Below are 17,467 nucleotides of genomic sequence, written 5' to 3'. Positions count from 1 at the left end.
GTGTGTTGCGGTGGCAGCAGCGGGGGTCGGTGGGTGGTACCGGGGATCGCTGGGGTGGAGGCAAGCGACAACGCGCTCTTCAGAAATAACCTCCCAGCAGCAGGGTGGGGGCACACCAGCGGGCTAAAAGACAAACGCGTTGTAATAGGAGGTGGTCGCAGGCTCCGTTGAGCCAAGGGCACGTCTCCGTGTTCACCGCTCCAGGCAGTGGATGACTTTCCGCGTGAGCATCTATTTTAACGATACCGGCTGCGCTCCCTAGCCATGCAGCGGAGCGTGCACCCGGCAGCAATCGGGAACCGCCTCCTGCCTCTTCCCATACAGGGTGGAAATCCTTTGCAGCCCGCTATGGTAATAGGCAGGGAGGGAAGGAGGGAAGAGCGTGCGCGAGGAGCAGGTGGGGCCATACGGCTCTAGCAGCAGCCGGAGCGGGCCGCCCATTGGAGGAGCGCGCTGTCATTCCGCGGCCGAGCAGCCCCGCCCGCCGGCTGCCGGCTCCCGGGTCTGATTGCGGAGCGCTGCCCGGCCGTGATGGGCAGCGGCGGTGGCGGCGGCGCGGGGAACAAAGTTTGCGGCACTCCGGCCCCGCGCTGCCCGTGGCCCTGATGCCCGCGGCGGGAGGCGGCGCCTGAAGGCAGCGGGGCGCCGTGCTGGGCTGCTGCCGGCGCGGCTCTCGCAAAGTTTCAGCTATTTTAATGTCCTAAAGCCCAGGATTCTAATTATCAGCCCTCCCTACCCCCACCTCTCCTTCTAGGTAGGCGACAAATATTTCTATTCTGTGGATTAGAGAACTTTTTTGCATGGAAATTTACTGACTTCCGAGTGGTCTCCATTTCGGGGAAAGGAGGGAAAGGATTTATTTTCATCGCAGTTTATTTTTGTTTTCTGGATCACAGGTTTTTTTGGAGCTATATGGAGGGATCTCAGGATGGTGTGCACCAGGAAAACCAAAACTTTAGTGTCCACTTGCGTGATTTTGAGTGGAATGACTAACATCGTCTGCCTGCTGTACGTGGGCTGGGTCACCAACTACATTGCCAGTGTTTATGTGAAAGTGCAGGAGCCGATCTCAGAAAAAAAGTTAGAGGAAGACAAAGGGGACACTTTAAGGATTATAGAAAGGCTGGACCATTTGGAAAATGTCATCAAGCAGCACATCCAAGGTACCACTTTAACCCGCTTGCTTTCCCTCCCCTCCCTAGCACTCCGCTTGCGGTCTCCATCGCACCCCCCCACCGCGCTTGTTGTGCCTACGGGTGACTTTCCAGTCGCGCGGGGAGAGCCATGCTTCAGCCCGGAAGAGCCGGGGGCTGTGCGGAGGCTGCGGTGCGTGTGGGAGTGCCAGCGGTCCCTGCCCGGTGCCTGGCGAGAGGGGCGGCTGGGGGCGATGACCTGCCCCGCTCCCCGCCCTCCTTCTCCTCTTCCTGCGCCTCTCTTGGCGGCCTTTGCAGGGGGCGGGAAGTCGCGTGTCCGTCGTCCCCCCCAGAGGAGAGGGGTCTGTGGGCGCCGGGGTGCCGGGGCGAGCCGGGCGGCGGAGGGCTTCGGGGCGGCCCGGCCCGACCGAGCAGCCGGGCTGGGGTCGGCCTGGTGCTGTAATAAACCTGACCCCAGCTGCGTGCCTGGCTGTGTCTTGAAGTAGGGGGTCCGCGTGGAGGGCGAAGGGCAGGGAGCTTCTTCCCAGCTTGCTGTTACCGTCTTTGTTTTGTGTTTGTTGTTTTTCTTTTCCAAAATGGGTTGCTGTGAGGGGAATTTTTGTTCTTCTCCGCCAGTAAGCCAGACTGCTAATCCGTGCTGAGAGTCTGTGTGCTGTCCGCGTGTGCTTAAGGTTTTCCCTTAGTGCTGCTGTAGTGATGGGAGCCACTTGGAATTGTAACTGGGGCAGTCTCTCGTTTGTGTAATGCCTTTTTTTAATTTGATCTCCTTTTAACGGGGCTGTGGGAAAAGGGTTGAAGTGGGTAAGTGGTGCGGGAGAATATGATTACTTCCTGGGAGTCTGGGATTTTACATGACTTTGCTGGGGGATCTTTGGTGACTTCCTTTATATTTTCATCACTGGTGTAGCGTCATGTAGTCATTCCATCGGTCTGCTAAGTGGGTTGGGTAGTAAGAAGGTTGAGGGTGTGGGTAGGTTCTACCCTCAGATCTCTCAAAATTTAAAGGGACCATAATCCGTTACTTCTGCATAACCTCTACTGTTTGTTCACATCTTAGTTCTAGTCTCCCAAATCTGAAAAGGGAGAGCAAACCATCTGGCAATGGATACCTATCACTAGAGCAAAAAACTCTCGCTTCCAGGCTGTTTCGGCCAACTTGTCTTCTGAAAGTATGAAGGAAGGTGGAGCAGGCTAATCCTGTGTGAATTTGGCATCCTCAGTTTATCAATACTCATAGGTTTGCATTGCTATTAAAGCCCAGCTACTTTCCTGTGACTTGTGTTAATATTTTTTTTAAATATGACACATCCGCATTCAGTTTGCGTATGCCTTCATTTCTCAGATAGTCTTGTCATCTTGGGTAAATTAGTGAAATACTACTTTTTTTTTTTTTTTTCCTGGAGGATGAGTTACATACAGGAGCTTCTGCAAATTTAAAGTTCTCTCCTGCAGTCCTTAAGTTTCTTCTTGATTCCTGAAATGGATTTTAAGACTGAAATATATTTTTGTCTGTGTGCCATTGGAGTGCACTGTGGAAGCATGTTTGAAGGCAGGGATTTTTCAAAAGGTACTGTTAAAAGTTAGATATGTGAAGTTGATTGACTTTCCGTATGAGGATGGAGCATAACTCCTTTGAGTTTGTTGGTGTGAAGTTCAAATACTCCTTTTTTCAGGGAAAATAACAATGTCCATATTGGCATGTTTCTTTGGTCAGTGGTTCTTCTCTTGTAGTAGCAGAGAAAGGTATACTTAAATCAGAGGAGAGTATAGCATGGATTAGAGCATGAAATTTTTGTGACTAGGCGTAAACAAAACCAGAAGATGTTTTCTTTGAATAACATCTGTATGAAAGTTGAAAGTCTTCTAAAAATAATCAAGTGAGCAGTTTATTACTAAGTACTGAAATGTATTTAAGGGAAAAAAATAAACTTTATGAAGTTCTCATCCCTTAGTAAAACCACTTACTTTTAAAGATAAATAAATGTTTATCAGATCATTACCCCAGAGTGGATTTTCCATGCTTTTACTTGCCAAATTGTAATACCTGGGGCTCACAAGGAATTTCTGTGTCAGAGATCGCTGAATAAGATATTATTTTAATCAGGTTTTGCTTACCACTGTGGGATGCTGTGTATTCTCGGTCATGGTGCGAAACTCATTTGAAGTCTTTGGAAGGAATATCCCAACTGGATGGGATTAAGAAGAGCTTAAAGGTCAGTTTTGAGATTCATTGCCACAGATTGGGTAAAACAGCTCCATAATGGTTCTGGCCAGTGTTCTAAGGGCTACCCATAGTTTGCTATTATTGGACCACTTTTTTATGTTGGAGAAAAGTGTCAATAACTCTGATGTTCTGCAATGGTGAATGGGCATGAAATTAGCATGGGTAATAGAATTGCATTCCATAGGATATCCTGCAAAAACCAGAAAGCTTTATTTTATGCTGTATTTTACACATGGGGTTATGCTAATATTTAATTTTGTTTTCTCATTGAATTGTTTGAGATGCTGTCTGGGAATTCCTTTAGCATATAAATGGCAGTCTTGTAATATTTTATTAAGTGTCCTGGAAATGAGAAGGAATAAGAGGTGCTTTCATATAAAAGGCTTTTCAAAGTATGTTTTTGAAAAGACATTTTCATAGCAAGAAAAGCAATAGATTGAAAAGAGATTTACAGATAAGAGAAGTTCATAGAGAATGAAAGTATGCGTGGCTTGTATTTGGAAAGAACAGCGTGGAAAGGGAAGTACTGGTACTGGTATTGGCCAAGAATGAAAAAGTCTGAATGCACAAGTATGTACCTGCCGTATTGCATATCTTACTTTGCTATGTGTTCCCACTTCTGCAAACGTTGAAAGATAGTAATTTCACTGCACTCTTCTGGGTACTGGAAATGGAATAAGAGCATGTGTGCCTGCTCTGCCTGTATGATCCTTCTCTGCTTCCTTCTTTCCTCATGTTATTTAGGTAGTTTTATCTATGGGTGTGCTGTGCAAGAGTCTGCATCTGTATAGTGACTTGTGTGGTAGGCAGTTTGGGGCAGGATTGGCAGTACTGCAGTCTAGATGGGCACTGTGGACCACAGAAAGAAATACTATGTGTAGTGGAAGCATGATGCTGGATCTTGAGCTTAAAGCCTGGGAACTGTGAATTCTTGGCTTCTGGCCTGTCACCATTTGCAGGATGGTTTTGGTCAAATCACTTTACCTTTTTACAGTGATGATGACCTGCATGCTTTCTTGTGGCAGTGTGTTGTGGTGGTTGGGGTAGTGTTAACATCTCAGTGCTACCTGGCAGCACTAGAGATTCTCCCCACCCCAAATCTTTAGTAGGAGGCATATGTCTAGCAGGCAACCCCCTGAGAGAAGCTTAGTTTCGGCTTCCTTTTGAGTTTGCAAATAAGAGGAAATATTTGTTGAGATAAATTATGTGCGTGAATAGTATGTTCTCTTGAGTTCACAAGGCACACACTGGTTCAGAAAACCTGAAACACTCTCATTTTATTCAAATCAACACAAGAGTGCTTCAGACAGACCACAGCACGGCATTCTTCTTAATAATGCACTGTGCATTGGCTCTGTCACTACAAAACTGCCCTGAGTTGCATGTGCAGTTGGAAGATCATGTGAGCAGGGAGGATACTCTTAGACAGTTAGTTAGCTTGTAACAATGACAAGACGCAAACGCTGGCAAGAAGGGAGCAATTTATTGTTTTCTGCAGCATGTCTTTCAGTTGTCAGAGGTTATGAGTAGAGCCTTCTTCTTGAAAAGCTATGCTATGGGTAAACTGATACCACTTGAAACACCTCATGCATGGCATCTTGTCTTATTGTGCAGTGGCATTTATTATTTTTCAGCCTTCCTAGTTTTAGTCAGATGATGTTTGCATTCCAGCAGTATTTTAAAATATGATGGACTATGTAGTCTATGAAATGAACTTGCTTCCCCCTGGCCCCCTTGGTACCTAAACAGAAATAATAGATTACATGCAGTGACTAGATGGAGTAGATCTAAGTTAAAGTTGTAAACACAGCTCATTTCTGGACCAGCTGAATTCTTAGTTAAGATCAGTGGATGACTACTAAGGCATCTGTACTAAGACGTTGGTCGCTCATCTTTGCAAGCTACTGCCTCTGTGGTCATGAATGGTTGGTCACTGTGTAGGCTAATTTGGCAAATTTGTAAGAGAGGAGATGTATGTTATATCTCAGCCTGCTTCTTGGAATGATTTGCTCTGTGGATTCACTTATGTTAGCTGTCCCATAGCTGGATATCTAATCACCCTCTGCAGTCAGGGGAGACAGATCTCCAGTATGTGATTCATTCCCTGTGTCTTGGATCAGGTGTTAGGGTAGAATTTGTTTTCAGAAATTGCATATTTTGAGTTTGGGAACTGTGTCAACCCAGATATTTAATTTTAGCTATCTAAAGGTTTGGGTAAGTAAATTCTGTGTTTAGACAGAATTTATTTATTGATCTCAAACATGAAGAAGAAATGTACTATATAAACTCTGGTTTGTGATAGTTACCCTCTGCAGCCTGGCTAGCTAGCCGAGTTCCACAAAGTCAGGCTCACTAGGATTCACATGGCCACTCCACCATGTCTCTTACTCTTGTGGTACTTTCCTTTTGGGAATAATTAGTTGTTAAATTCTCCCAGTTTATTTCCCTCAAGCTCAAAAGCAATTTGACATGTTTATCACTTGCTGCAGTGTATTTATTTTATTGAGAAACAAATCAGCAGTAGACATTAGCCCTGGGAACTCAGCTCTTGCTCTGCTACAGAGGGCCCTATATTCACAGGCTCTGTACAAGCAAAGAGACCTGCTGTCCCAATGTAACTAATTGCAAGAGAAGGAGCTACTTGGGTAGGTAAGACATGCAGGATTAATCCCATTATTTTTTCTCTTTAGCCTGTGACTTCTCAAGTCATTCTAGATTGCTGCATGTCAGTGCAGATTAATTTGAATTTAACTTTCATGTTCTTCCATGCTCAGGAATGGGTGTACTAAAGACAGCCTTAATACAGTGATTTCAGCTAGAAGACTTAAATTGCTGTAGAATTTCAAGCATTGCTGGAGGTGCAGGTACTTCAAGGACTGTCTACTGAAGGCATTATGATGTTGGTTATGTTGGCTACAACTTGATAATTTATTACTGCTATTATTAAAGTTAACTTTTTTGTGCTTTTAAAATCTTGACTCCTCATCTAATGAGAATCCCCCCCTCTGCTGTCAGCTCGATTGCTCTCAAGTAATTCTTCAGGTTTATACAATGGGAATAGCATGCCAGTAGCTTTTTCCCTTTTTTTTTTTTTTTGAGATTGTGTCTTTTGAGCCAGAAACAAGAAAAAGTTTTATTTGGCTGTGAAGTGAGAGTGAACAGTGGCTTTGTAGTTGGGAAAGGAATTGACCTGGATTCTGTTTCCTTCAATCTAGACAATCTCTGTAGCCTTTAACAAAAGGTTTAAACATGAATTGGGAGCAGAGGCTGGAAACTGTGACTTCTCTGCCCTTTGCAAGTTCTCTTATTGCTAAGCTAGAGAATTTTGCCTCTTTTCTCTGAAAAAGTTCATTTTATTTGACATTTGTTATCTTGGTATAATGGCACAGCTTCAGTGGAACGAGCAGATTGTGTGCTACAGTCTTTGAGCAGATGATTCATGTTTTGTGCAGAGATGGAGATAACTGTTCTGCTTACGGGCCTGGATGCCGCTTGGTGCTGCATTTCTGCTGCTCGGTGTCACTTTGGAAAATGTTGCTCAGGTTGTTGTAAGCAGCCTGCAGCTGTGCAGAGGTCAAACTTGGGGCTTTTCACTTTCTGCTAGACCATCACGCCCATTTTAGTACTAATGAGTGATCTGATCTGCATGACCAAAATAGAGATAAATACAGGTGAAACGAAACATAAACCAAGCTCTACACGTAGGTGCTGGGAATTGTGCATTATGCGTGAGATCAGCTTGGTCCCAGTGTCATGCTCTCTCATGGCAATACCTGCTTTTGCAGTCCAATGTAAAAAACATTCTTCCACTTGGGCATGGGTTGATTGTGACTTGCTCATCAACTGGTGTGCATACAAGGGCAAGTGAAGAGAGCAATGGGTGGTGTGGCTTCTTTCAGGCCCTAAAACTCAAAAGAGCCTTTGCTCAGAGGAGTCTGGTGCTGAGTTTGTGGTAGGCCTGTCCTTGTTTACTGGGTCAGAAAAAGATGGCTGTATCTGTACATAAGGTACACTGCCTGTGTTTCTAGAACAAATGCAGGAGTGTTATTGTACACTGAGTTCAAGACTATGTTTTGAGAAGTGTGCAGATATGCTATCTGCATAACAACATTGTTTCTGTTTTCGTCAAAAATTTTCTCTGCTCAACTGGTGTTTTGTAACCAAGGTGCTATTTTAACATGATGTCCTGAGTTTCCTGAGGCAAAGGCAGAGATTTTCAGGCATTAAACCGTGACCGTAATCATTGCAGCTCTCCGACATCTCCTCTCCTTGGCTTTGAAAATGAACAAATGAGAATATTCTAATTTCTTTTATATAATATGGAGATGTAAGGTCCAAGTTGCTACCTTGTAATTCTCTGCCTTTAAAATCCCAGAATGTGTCTTCTCAAGTCCCTAATGGATTCTTACTATATTATCTACTTAAACTGTATGATTTTTAAAATTGTATTGTTTGTGTGACAGTAGCACTGTGGCAGCTAGCCACAGTGATCAGTGCTGTACAAATGTGTAGTGGAACCCTTGACTTGGAGATCTTAGTCTCCATGGGTAAAACCTGCAGGAGCTGGGCAGAAGAAAGGGATATAGCGAATTGGTACGGTCAAGTTTATACAGACTGTTGGGGGCAGGTTTGACTCACTGCCAGAGTTGCTCTGATCAATCAGAAGGTTTCTCTTCTCCCATTAGTAATAGCCCAGAGAGTGTGTGAATGCTGCAGTAGGCAAACACTGCAGTGTCATGTAGTAGCCACATCGGTTCTCCGCTGTAGATCTTGGCCTCAGTGGTATGGATTTGAGACTGACAGCTCTGAAGTATGAGATTAGATATCTCCCACAATATGCATGTTATAATTAGCACATCTTCTGTACCAAGTAATTGCCTAATTCTCTGCCTGTATCTTCATGATCTCAGAGACCTTGTGTCAGTAATGTCGGCAGGGGTGTAGAAATCCTATTGAGGTTTTGCCAGTTCCTACCTCCTAAATCTAAACCCTTATTTTAAATGTGAATGTTTGAATATAAGAAAAAGAGTAGTTCTGTGGTGGGTTCTTTTTTTTTTTTCTTTATAGATAGGTTATGCTAGTCTTCATTTTAGAGAGATAATGTAGATTTGTAGATGGTGTTATTTGCCCATATGTAATCCGGATCTAGGTAGAGATCTATTTCATGGATCATCTAGTGAATTACCTGTCCCTGCTTTCATGGTGGATTTAATTCCTTTGAAGCTTTTCTTTCTGCATCAAGTCATGACTTGCCAAACTTGTCAATTTTTCTTTTACCTACAGCAAGTTTGGCGTGCCATAGGTAAAAGAAAAATTGACAGATAAGCTTTTCCAGCACAGCAGACTCTGTGAGTCTGTATCCATCCATTATGGGATTATCATTGTAATCAAGTTATGGTTAGAGGAAACACCTTTAGGGATTTCTCCATGTATAGAATAAGGTGGGCTTGCAGAGGAGAGCAGAGAATAGTTTTAAAAATAACTTTGTTCCATTTGTTTGTGTCTCTCTGAGGTATTTATAATTTTACCAGCTGTGTATTGCATGATTACATGATGCGAGCATTTCCCTCTTCTACTTGTGCTAACAGGAATATTTTAAGTTGCTCAAGTGAAGGGTGGGGGAGTAGTATGCTTTAATTGCTATGGTATTTCTGATTAGAAGACATACTCACTTCATGTGTAACAATTTGCAGGATGAAGAGTGTCAGGGAGGAAAGAAAGAAAAAAAGCTAAAGGCTGCATAAGCATACCTGGATGTTTTATCCCTTTTTAATTAATATGAAACTACAGTTACTGAGTGGAAGCTATTGAGCTGCCACTGGTGTCGCTGAAACTGGTGAAACTAATGCTACTGAGGTTTTTTCTATGCAGTGGAAAGAAGCAGCACACCATTTCTGGTTCTGTCTGAAAGCCTTTCGCTTTCTTATTGCTCTCAAAAACAGTTTCACACTGAGTAAGTTATTACAAGTATTTCTTACTAATTAAAGCCCATTCTATCAGTCACAAACACAAGACTTAGATCTATTTGATTTAGTTTATATAGGTCTTTTAAAAAGTGTAGTATCTTCTCTGAAGTAAGAAGTATTTGGCGTGCATACCGTCAGAATATCAAGCATATTTTGTTGTTGTTGGCCTGCAGTATTATCATGTATTGTGGTTTTGATCTTGGTTTTTCAGGAGGTGGTAGAGCTAGTACTCTGTGACTTTACAGCATGATGTCAGCCATAAAGTATTGTGACATAATTAAACTTAAGATGTCACTGAATGAGGTATTTCAAGCTTGTGTTTAGCTAATATTTTCACACGCTTGTAAAGTCATATAAATTTAAAATGAATTTCAAACTGTTTGACATAAAACAAGCAAACCAACAATAGAACAGTCCCTTGCAAGTTCCAAAGGGATGTCTAAAGCTGTACATAAATCTAGGAAAACCACAGAATTGATGCTCTATGAGCAGCAAGGCCAGAAAGAGCAGTAGGAAAATGACAACATAAGACCTTTCTGGATAGATCATTCCCACTGGCAGCTTTCATTACTCTTGCTTTCAATGCTTTTGGTATAGAAGCATTTTAATCTCATTGATTTATTATTATATTTCATATAAATGCAGTTCTGTCAACATACATGAGTTTTTCAGCTTATGTCTTTCAGACATGAAAAAAGTTTAAAAGCTTTTTCATAATGCTAATTCTAGTCTATTTTCATTTAAATACTGAGGAAAAAATTTGCATGTAAATGAATATGGAAATATATATAAATATTTAAGATCTATAAAAATGTTAGCTGTAATAGTATCTCTCTATACATATGTATGTAAGTGTTTTTGATGGTTACACTAATGATCCATATGTCTTGTTTTGAAGGTGGGAAGGGTCTTTTCACCATTGCCTTCTACGGCCTGATGTGGAAGAGTTTGTAAATGATGCTCCAACCAATGAAGCAAGAACTTGATCACTTCAAACTTGTTTCCATAATATCTCAGGATGGTGGCAACAGGAAGAGACTCCTGCAGTCTGGAAATACAAAGGACAGAAGTATTGCCTGAAGTGTGTTAGAATCCGGTTTTCAGACAGTTGTTAGTGCATTCTCCAGTAATTGAGCAATAGTTGATGGCTAGAGTGAGCACTGCACATGTCATCATTTACTAGTGGAGACAGTTTTCAGGATGATTGACGGCTGGAGGAGCAGGTAGGATACTGGATCATAGAGTGAAGGGGGAACCACACTACTGTTTTCTTATTTGAAGGAGTAAGCAAAGGCGAAGCTTTCTGCATTACAGCTTCTAGCTCTTGAGGGTAGATTTTTTAATTGTTCAGCCCTGGATCATCTTTTCATAATTAAGAAATAAGGTGCTGTTGGAGAATTTTTAAATTTAAAAAAGAGTAAAACATGTTGCTGTGAGGAGACCTGGAGACTTGAAAACACATAATTGAATGTCGTAATGTGTGAAACATTCCTTGGCTCCTTGCAGTCACAACATGTCAATATGTTTTTGTCTACTTGACAATATGTAGGAAATGCCTTTGATTTTGCAAAATTGCATGTAATTTCTCAACATTTCTTTTGATTCTATTGATTAAAGCTTTTCTGCCTTGCCTAGAGACATTAAATAGCAAACCATCTGCTAAAACCAGACTGGCAACATTCCTGAAAATTAGCATTTAAAAAAATAACTTCTAAATATACTTCAAAGAATGTTCCTATTTGTGTTTTGAGATGAATAGGAAAACAAGATCTTTTTTCATTATCTGGCAAAAGGTTGCAGTACCTGGTCCAGTACCGGTATTTTCTTCATACTGTGAAGAAAGGGACAATGACTGTGGAAAAAAAAGCACAAAGATACCAGCTGTTAGTGCAACAGTGTCATTGCAAATGCTGTCCCATGTGGCTGCGTGTTTACCACCTGTATCAGTTACACAGGAATTGATAGCTAATCAGCCCAAAGTACCCTATGTGCTGCTGCCAGCAGTGAAACATGCTGATGGAAGTCGCTAGCTCTTTGGATGCAAGTGTAGGTTATAGAGTAATGCCCATTCCCCCCAGTTTTGTTAGTACAGTGAGGTGGAAATATAAACTGGCATGATCATGGAGAGGGATTTTTTTGCATGAGCAGCTTTTAGTCTGTGAGTGGCTGTGCTGAAATGGAGAACATGTCTATATGAATAAGAACTTCCAGTATGTTTGCAGTGTTGGGACAACAATAAACTCTTGGCGTGTTAAGACAAAATGCTTCTGCATTTAACCTAGCTTTTGGGGGTGGTTTTCTAGGTAGGAATGCCATGTAACTTCCATAAAGTGTCAATTAGCTGCCCTTGGGAAAGCAGGATTATACTGTGTATGGAATGGAAGATAATTCCAGATATTTGCTTCTCCAGCAGTTGGATACCTGTATTAACTGTGGAGTTAAGGCAAATTTTAAATAGTAAAGCCATCTATGCAGGTCCTGTGCATTTGCACCCTTTCTGCTACTAAAAAGATAGGAGGTCTTTATGTGCAAGTGAGAACAAGGAATTCCTTGTAAGGGCTGCTTTCCCTTACATTAGAAACCTGAAGATACTGATAGATAATACTTTTTTTTTAAATTTCATTCTTTCCACTTAACAGAAGGTCCTTGAACTGAGTTCTCAGTCAGTGTGAATATGCTCAAAGTTGTTGATCTAAATTCTTTTCTCTGTTGGACTCGCATAAATTGCTGTCAGCACTGTGCTGCAGTAATTCATACATCTGAGGTACTTTGGGACTCCACTGAGTGGAGCGATGTGTGCAGAACAGTATAGAAAGCAATAACTCGTTTGCCCTCTCCCCTCTGCTGCCTCAGAATTCTGTCCTGGATATCCACAGGCCATGTCGGGATCGAGAAGGATGCCTCTTACTTGTCTTAGATCTACGCAGTTACTTTTCTGGTATCACAACTGGGTTGGAAGCACAGAGAAGGGGATGGGAAATAAGAATCAAAGTATCCACAAGTATAAAAGGTAATGTAATTATTAAAGGGGTTATGTGAAATACTGTATCATATTGCAGGCAGTGGTGAATACTTAGCAGTGTGTTCTCTGCTGTCTATTTTTAAAAGTTGTGTTTAGCTAGCACCCCGATAGCCAGGCCATTCTTGCCTGTCACTGTGTACCCATATAACTGTCTGCCTGTTTTTATAATGAACATACTGCAGAAATCGTGACAGTTTTAGCCTCAATGGCAAGTTATGATGGTGCAAGGTATGACAGAAAAATAACAATGTAGGTTGTAGCAGCTTAGCTTTGCTACGTTAATCTAATGAAAAAAGCATATTCCTTTTTTAAAAAATAGTGTATCTCTTTACTCTTTATTTAATGTTGGTGCTACAGATTTGTGAAGAGTAACTTTGAATTTGCCTTTCTCATCTTGATGAAAACAGATGTTACTTTCTCCTAACTTCTCAACACCTGGAATGGCAAAATTCCCCAAGCTCATTCATTGTCCAACAAGCAGGGGTTATTTGAGCAATTTAACTCCAAGGGACAGTTCAACACAGGGTGGGGAAAAAAAATACCCTCTTCACTGAATTTTGAATAAACTCAAGAGAAATCGTACTTACTTCATCAGAATAAGTAGCTGTGTCTTTTAGATTAAAAAAAAAAAGGTAATTTGATGAAGTCATACTTGTCCCGTTCTTCAGTAAAAGAATATTTTCTTAAGGCTCAAGTTCGAACATGATAAACCATAGGTTTTTGTTGCTTCTTAGGAAGGATGATAAACAAAAGCTCCCTCTCTGTGTGGTGTTTCTTCTCACTGAACTGCACACCTGTATAAATACAGTGCTTGAGTCATTCCCACTTAACTGCAGAGAACAGTGGAAGCAGTGAGATGGAGATTAGCCCTCTTAAGGTAAATTGATGGGACGTTCAACAGCTCTGGCATGGCTTAAACACTGTTGTTACAACCCCTTTCCTGCAATGTCTGGAACCTGCAGTCACCTCAATGTGAGGAACACCAGGAGTGGAAAGCCCTGGCTGAAGAAACTTCGTATTAAAATTTCACATCTTTCAGTTCAGACTTCCCAAGGAGAAGTTGTATATTCTCCTTGTGAGGACAAGTGAAAGTATCAATCGTGATTATTTACCTTTAGGAAAATTGAGATGTGAGCGTGGTGTTTTGGCAGCATAACTTTTCCAGGCACTGTGCTCAGTATGTTTTCAAGTTATCTCATACCTAACAGTGTTAGAACTTGCCTTAGCAGCTCCAAATCCAAAATATAAACTAAAATGGCAATTACAATTTGTATTGAAATTTAAGTAGTTTAAAACACTGCAGCAGTGCTGTGTGGCAGGATGTGCTTATGGCCCAGTGAAGAGCATGGCGACTTCCTTTTTATTTTTATCTCTGTATTAACCCTGCTCTTTAAACATTCATAATAATTTAAGAGTTTTCGGTTAGTGAGCTTTGCATGAAAGTGGGTAGGAAAAGGTAAGTTCAGTCATGGGGTGTCTCTTACGAACATGTAGAGTTCCCATGCTGCCTATCTCTTTGGAAAAAAAGGAAAGAAACCAGAAGTAATGGTTAACCATTGCCAGTAGTGGCAGACTTCTGCCATGGGACTGGAGACTCCTCTTGAAGAACCTCATCAAAGGGACAGTGATCTTGCTGCAGTACTGACTTCTTGTAGACTGTCCTTCTGCAACTTTGTGTTCAAGTTAATTCTACTTCTTCAACATACTTCCTTTCTTTAGGATTACCTTCAGATTTGAGTTTTCCTTCTTCCAAGATAGCTAAGAGCCTGTTCAGTTCACAGTTTCTATGTATAGAACAAACAGGCTGTATGTATAGATAGGCTCTTTTTTTTTTTTTTGGTAGGTTCTCTGATACAGTAAAAAAAGTCTAAATACTCTGAAGCTTTGGTAACATAAATGTCTGCCCCCTCTTTCTTCGTCTGCTCTTCTTTGCCATGCAGAGTAACTGTGTGCTGCTTAACCAGACTTGCTTGTATTCTTAAAAGGGAGAAAAGGGCAGGTGGACATGGGCTCATCTGGAGCTTACTGTGTGTGCCAGTTAGTGCAGTTGCCCCTCTCCCCTTCTTACCTTTATGGAGGATGGACTTGTGCACACATCAACAAAATAGTTGACTTCATTGTCACACCCTGGCTTATGTGTATATGGCTCTTTGCAGTTGTGCAGATTAAGCTCAGAATGTGTGTTATTTGTGGTTTTAGTTAAAAATTTAAACTGCCGTTTCTTGTGTGCTTGAAGGTAAGGTTAGGCTCCTTATGTTCTTGTTATAACGCATTTTCCAGAAGTCTGGAAGGAGATGGTTTCTCCACCATACTTCCTTTCTGCTTCCTTAAGAATACCATTGGATCCCTCAGTCTTGAAGCTGCATGTAGACTTCTTGCAACAAATACTCTGAGGTCTGAATGCAGGTTGTTTTCTCAGTTGTTTGGTGTATGCAACTTCTTGAATGCCTTTATTTATGTATACGTTTTAGATTCGCTTTTGACTGTCATGACGCGATTTATAGCTGCCTTTTTCACCTGATACAAAAAGTACAATCAAATCAGTAGACAGTGTGGGTAAAACACTTCAAATTAGAAATGATGCCAGAAGTGGTGGCTGTCAGAGGAGCAGGCTTTCAGTATGGTTTTAAAAAACTTATAAATCCCATTTCAGTAGGTTCCTTTAGATATGCTTGGAAAATTTCTTCCATACGTGACTTTGCAGCCTCAACTGCTTAAGCTCCTTTAATGCATGTTACCTTCCTTAAAAAAAAAAAAAAAATTAATCTCTTAAATTGCTTAAGATATGCCTCAGAATTTTCCCACATGCGCTACTGGTGTTACAGTTCAGATGAGAGAGACCCCAGGAGTTACACTATTTGCAGTACTTTTCTTCCATATCTTATTTATGTGTGTTGTATATAAATATATTTGTAGATAGTCCATAATATTAAAAAAAAAAAGCAGAAAAGCTTAAAATTATTGCAAGGATGTTGATGCTTCCTTGAACAGCAGTGGTGATACGGAATATTAGATTGCACTGCTGTCTGTTTAGCAACACCACATTGAACTTTCTCTTTATAGACAGATGTTTGTTTTTTCTTTAATTAAATCATTCAGGAGTAGATGTGTCACTCCAGTAGGAGAGGAGTGATTTCCCTGGCACAGAAGGTGGGCTTTTGTGTGTGAATGCAATGGCTGTCAGTAGCCTAGTTTGTGCACTGTTAGCCGAACTGTACTTTCTGCCTCAGCAGAAGGCTGTGACGCAGTAGTGCTTAAATCTACATGGCTGTGTTTCTCCAGAGCACAGGGGCTGACAGTTGTACTAAATATTGTTCCTTTCTAATACAAATTCAGAGCTGTGCCAGCAGTATGTTATAATTCTGTTGTGTTAGTGGAGCTGCTTCTGCTTGTGGGCAGTTTACATTCAGCACTTATTTGCTGACTTCACGTATAATCTTTTTATCTCAGATTTGAAAGTGTTGAGTGCACTGTATCACTATTCTATGCAGTCATTCCTAATAAGAGAACAAGAGGTAAAAGACCAACTAATATACATTCTGGGGAATTTACACAATAAAGTTAGCATGTAATTGCTTAAAATCATTATTAGTAATAGTTGCATTAAATGGAGGGATCAAATACTTACTGGGTTGTCTTGTAACCTTTCTATCTCTTACTCCTGAATCTGAATTAAGAAAGCAATGTTTTGTTTATCAGTCTACTTTTCTGGTAACTTTGGAATCTAGTAGTCAAAGTGATGGGAATCAAAGGTTAAAAATCTTGGAAATAATTGTATCCTCATGAACCTCCCACAGGTAGTAGGGGGAGACTCTTTAGGTATGTTGCTTTCCCAATTGAAAAGCTCCATTTATTGATATTCACTGTCAGAGAATGTGCATAGAAAAGAGCACCTGCCCACCCATGGTAGTTTCCTAAACGTTGGAAAATTTTTAGAAGAGCTCACATAACCTTTAGAAGTAAGTCCAAAAAAGCTGGCTTTATCAATTCTTGTGCATAATGATCTGAGTTATTTAATTGTGCTCTAGGTCCTTTCTAAGCTTCCTGAAAAGAATTCCTGTGCAGAACATGGCCTTTCCATTCTCCTGACTGCAACTTCCTGGTTTGTACTGCTGCGCATGTGCTTTTTTTTTATCAGCTAAACTGAGTTCTGATTGCAGATGGCTGAAAAACTGGGACACAGCAAAATTAGCAGCAGTATTAATAAATGAGACAGAAAGCGTACTTCTCTATTTTCGTGCATTGTTTAGAATATCTTTGGAGCTGATCATCCATTTTCCGCAGCTTCAGCTTTCCTTTGACAGTGAAGGGATCATGGTTTTTCAAAGATCGTGATTAAGTAGTACAGTAGTTGCTGAAATCAAGCATTTCTGAAAGTGGGACAGCAAAACATGAAGCTGGGTTCTTGTTTTCAGGAGCCCAGTGCCCAGTTTGAAACAATGTAATGTAAAAATAAGTGAAATCTGGATGGGAAATTCCCAGGTTGTATGTGGAAGCTGGCAGCGTCAGTGGAAAGGGGTGTGCTTTTGACAGGCTTTGGGCTTAATTTTTACAAGTTTGGAAATGTCAAAACGTCTACTGTCCCTGTGACACTTGGTATGTACATAGTCTGGAGGGAGAAAGGTTTTCTGTGTAAGATGTAGAAAATGAATCATTCTGTGCAGAAATGCTTGTGAAGTCCTCATGAGTATTTCTATGTGTGACTGTATATATCTGTAATTTCTATGTGTGGCTATGTATATAAAAACACACATTTAACAGTTGTGAAACTTCGTTAAGACCTAATTTGAAGAAAAAAACCCTTCAGATATGTTGTTCAGTGCAACATTACTGAAGTAAATTCAGTAATTTTGCAGTCAGGTCTGCAAAATATTTTATAAAGAATTTGTTTTGCTGTAGGATTGTGTGGATGTATCACTGTAGAGGGTCAAACAGCTACTGTGACAACTAATTACTTTGTGGCTTACAAAGCCACATTGTGGTCCTAGGTGGGTAATTTAGGTAAAAGTTTCAGTGTTTGAATTGATGGAGAGTAATTTCTTCCACTGCCTCACTACCTGAAGATTTTTCCTGTTTGCTCAGGATGTTTGATACCCTTCTA

The 17,467-nt window shown here is 41.1% G+C and overlaps 1 protein-coding gene across 6 annotated transcripts in view; it reads left to right on the top strand.

Moving 5' to 3' along the window:
• Positions 1 to 470: 470 nt before the first annotated feature.
• Positions 471 to 17,467, top strand: part of GALNT18 (polypeptide N-acetylgalactosaminyltransferase 18) — a 246,158-nt gene continuing 229,161 nt past the window's right edge. For 3 of the 6 annotated variants that reach the window (XM_062620169.1, XM_062620168.1, XM_062620170.1), the window contains exon 1: positions 472 to 1,163. In XM_062620169.1, coding sequence (XP_062476153.1) covers positions 929 to 1,163 — 235 coding nt within the window. In that variant the 5' untranslated portion in view covers positions 472 to 928. Of the gene's footprint in view, positions 1,164 to 17,467 lie in introns of all 6 variants that reach the window. The other 3 variants (XM_062620164.1, XM_062620165.1, XM_062620166.1) reach the window with 3 other exon arrangements.

Source organism: Pezoporus occidentalis, unplaced genomic scaffold (assembly GCF_034315485.1).
Source record: "Pezoporus occidentalis ecotype Australia unplaced genomic scaffold, CSIRO_AGI_Poc_V1 ctg22, whole genome shotgun sequence".
Taxonomy (NCBI): domain Eukaryota; kingdom Metazoa; phylum Chordata; class Aves; order Psittaciformes; family Psittacidae; genus Pezoporus; species Pezoporus occidentalis.
This window is presented reverse-complemented; position numbering and strand designations above follow the sequence as displayed.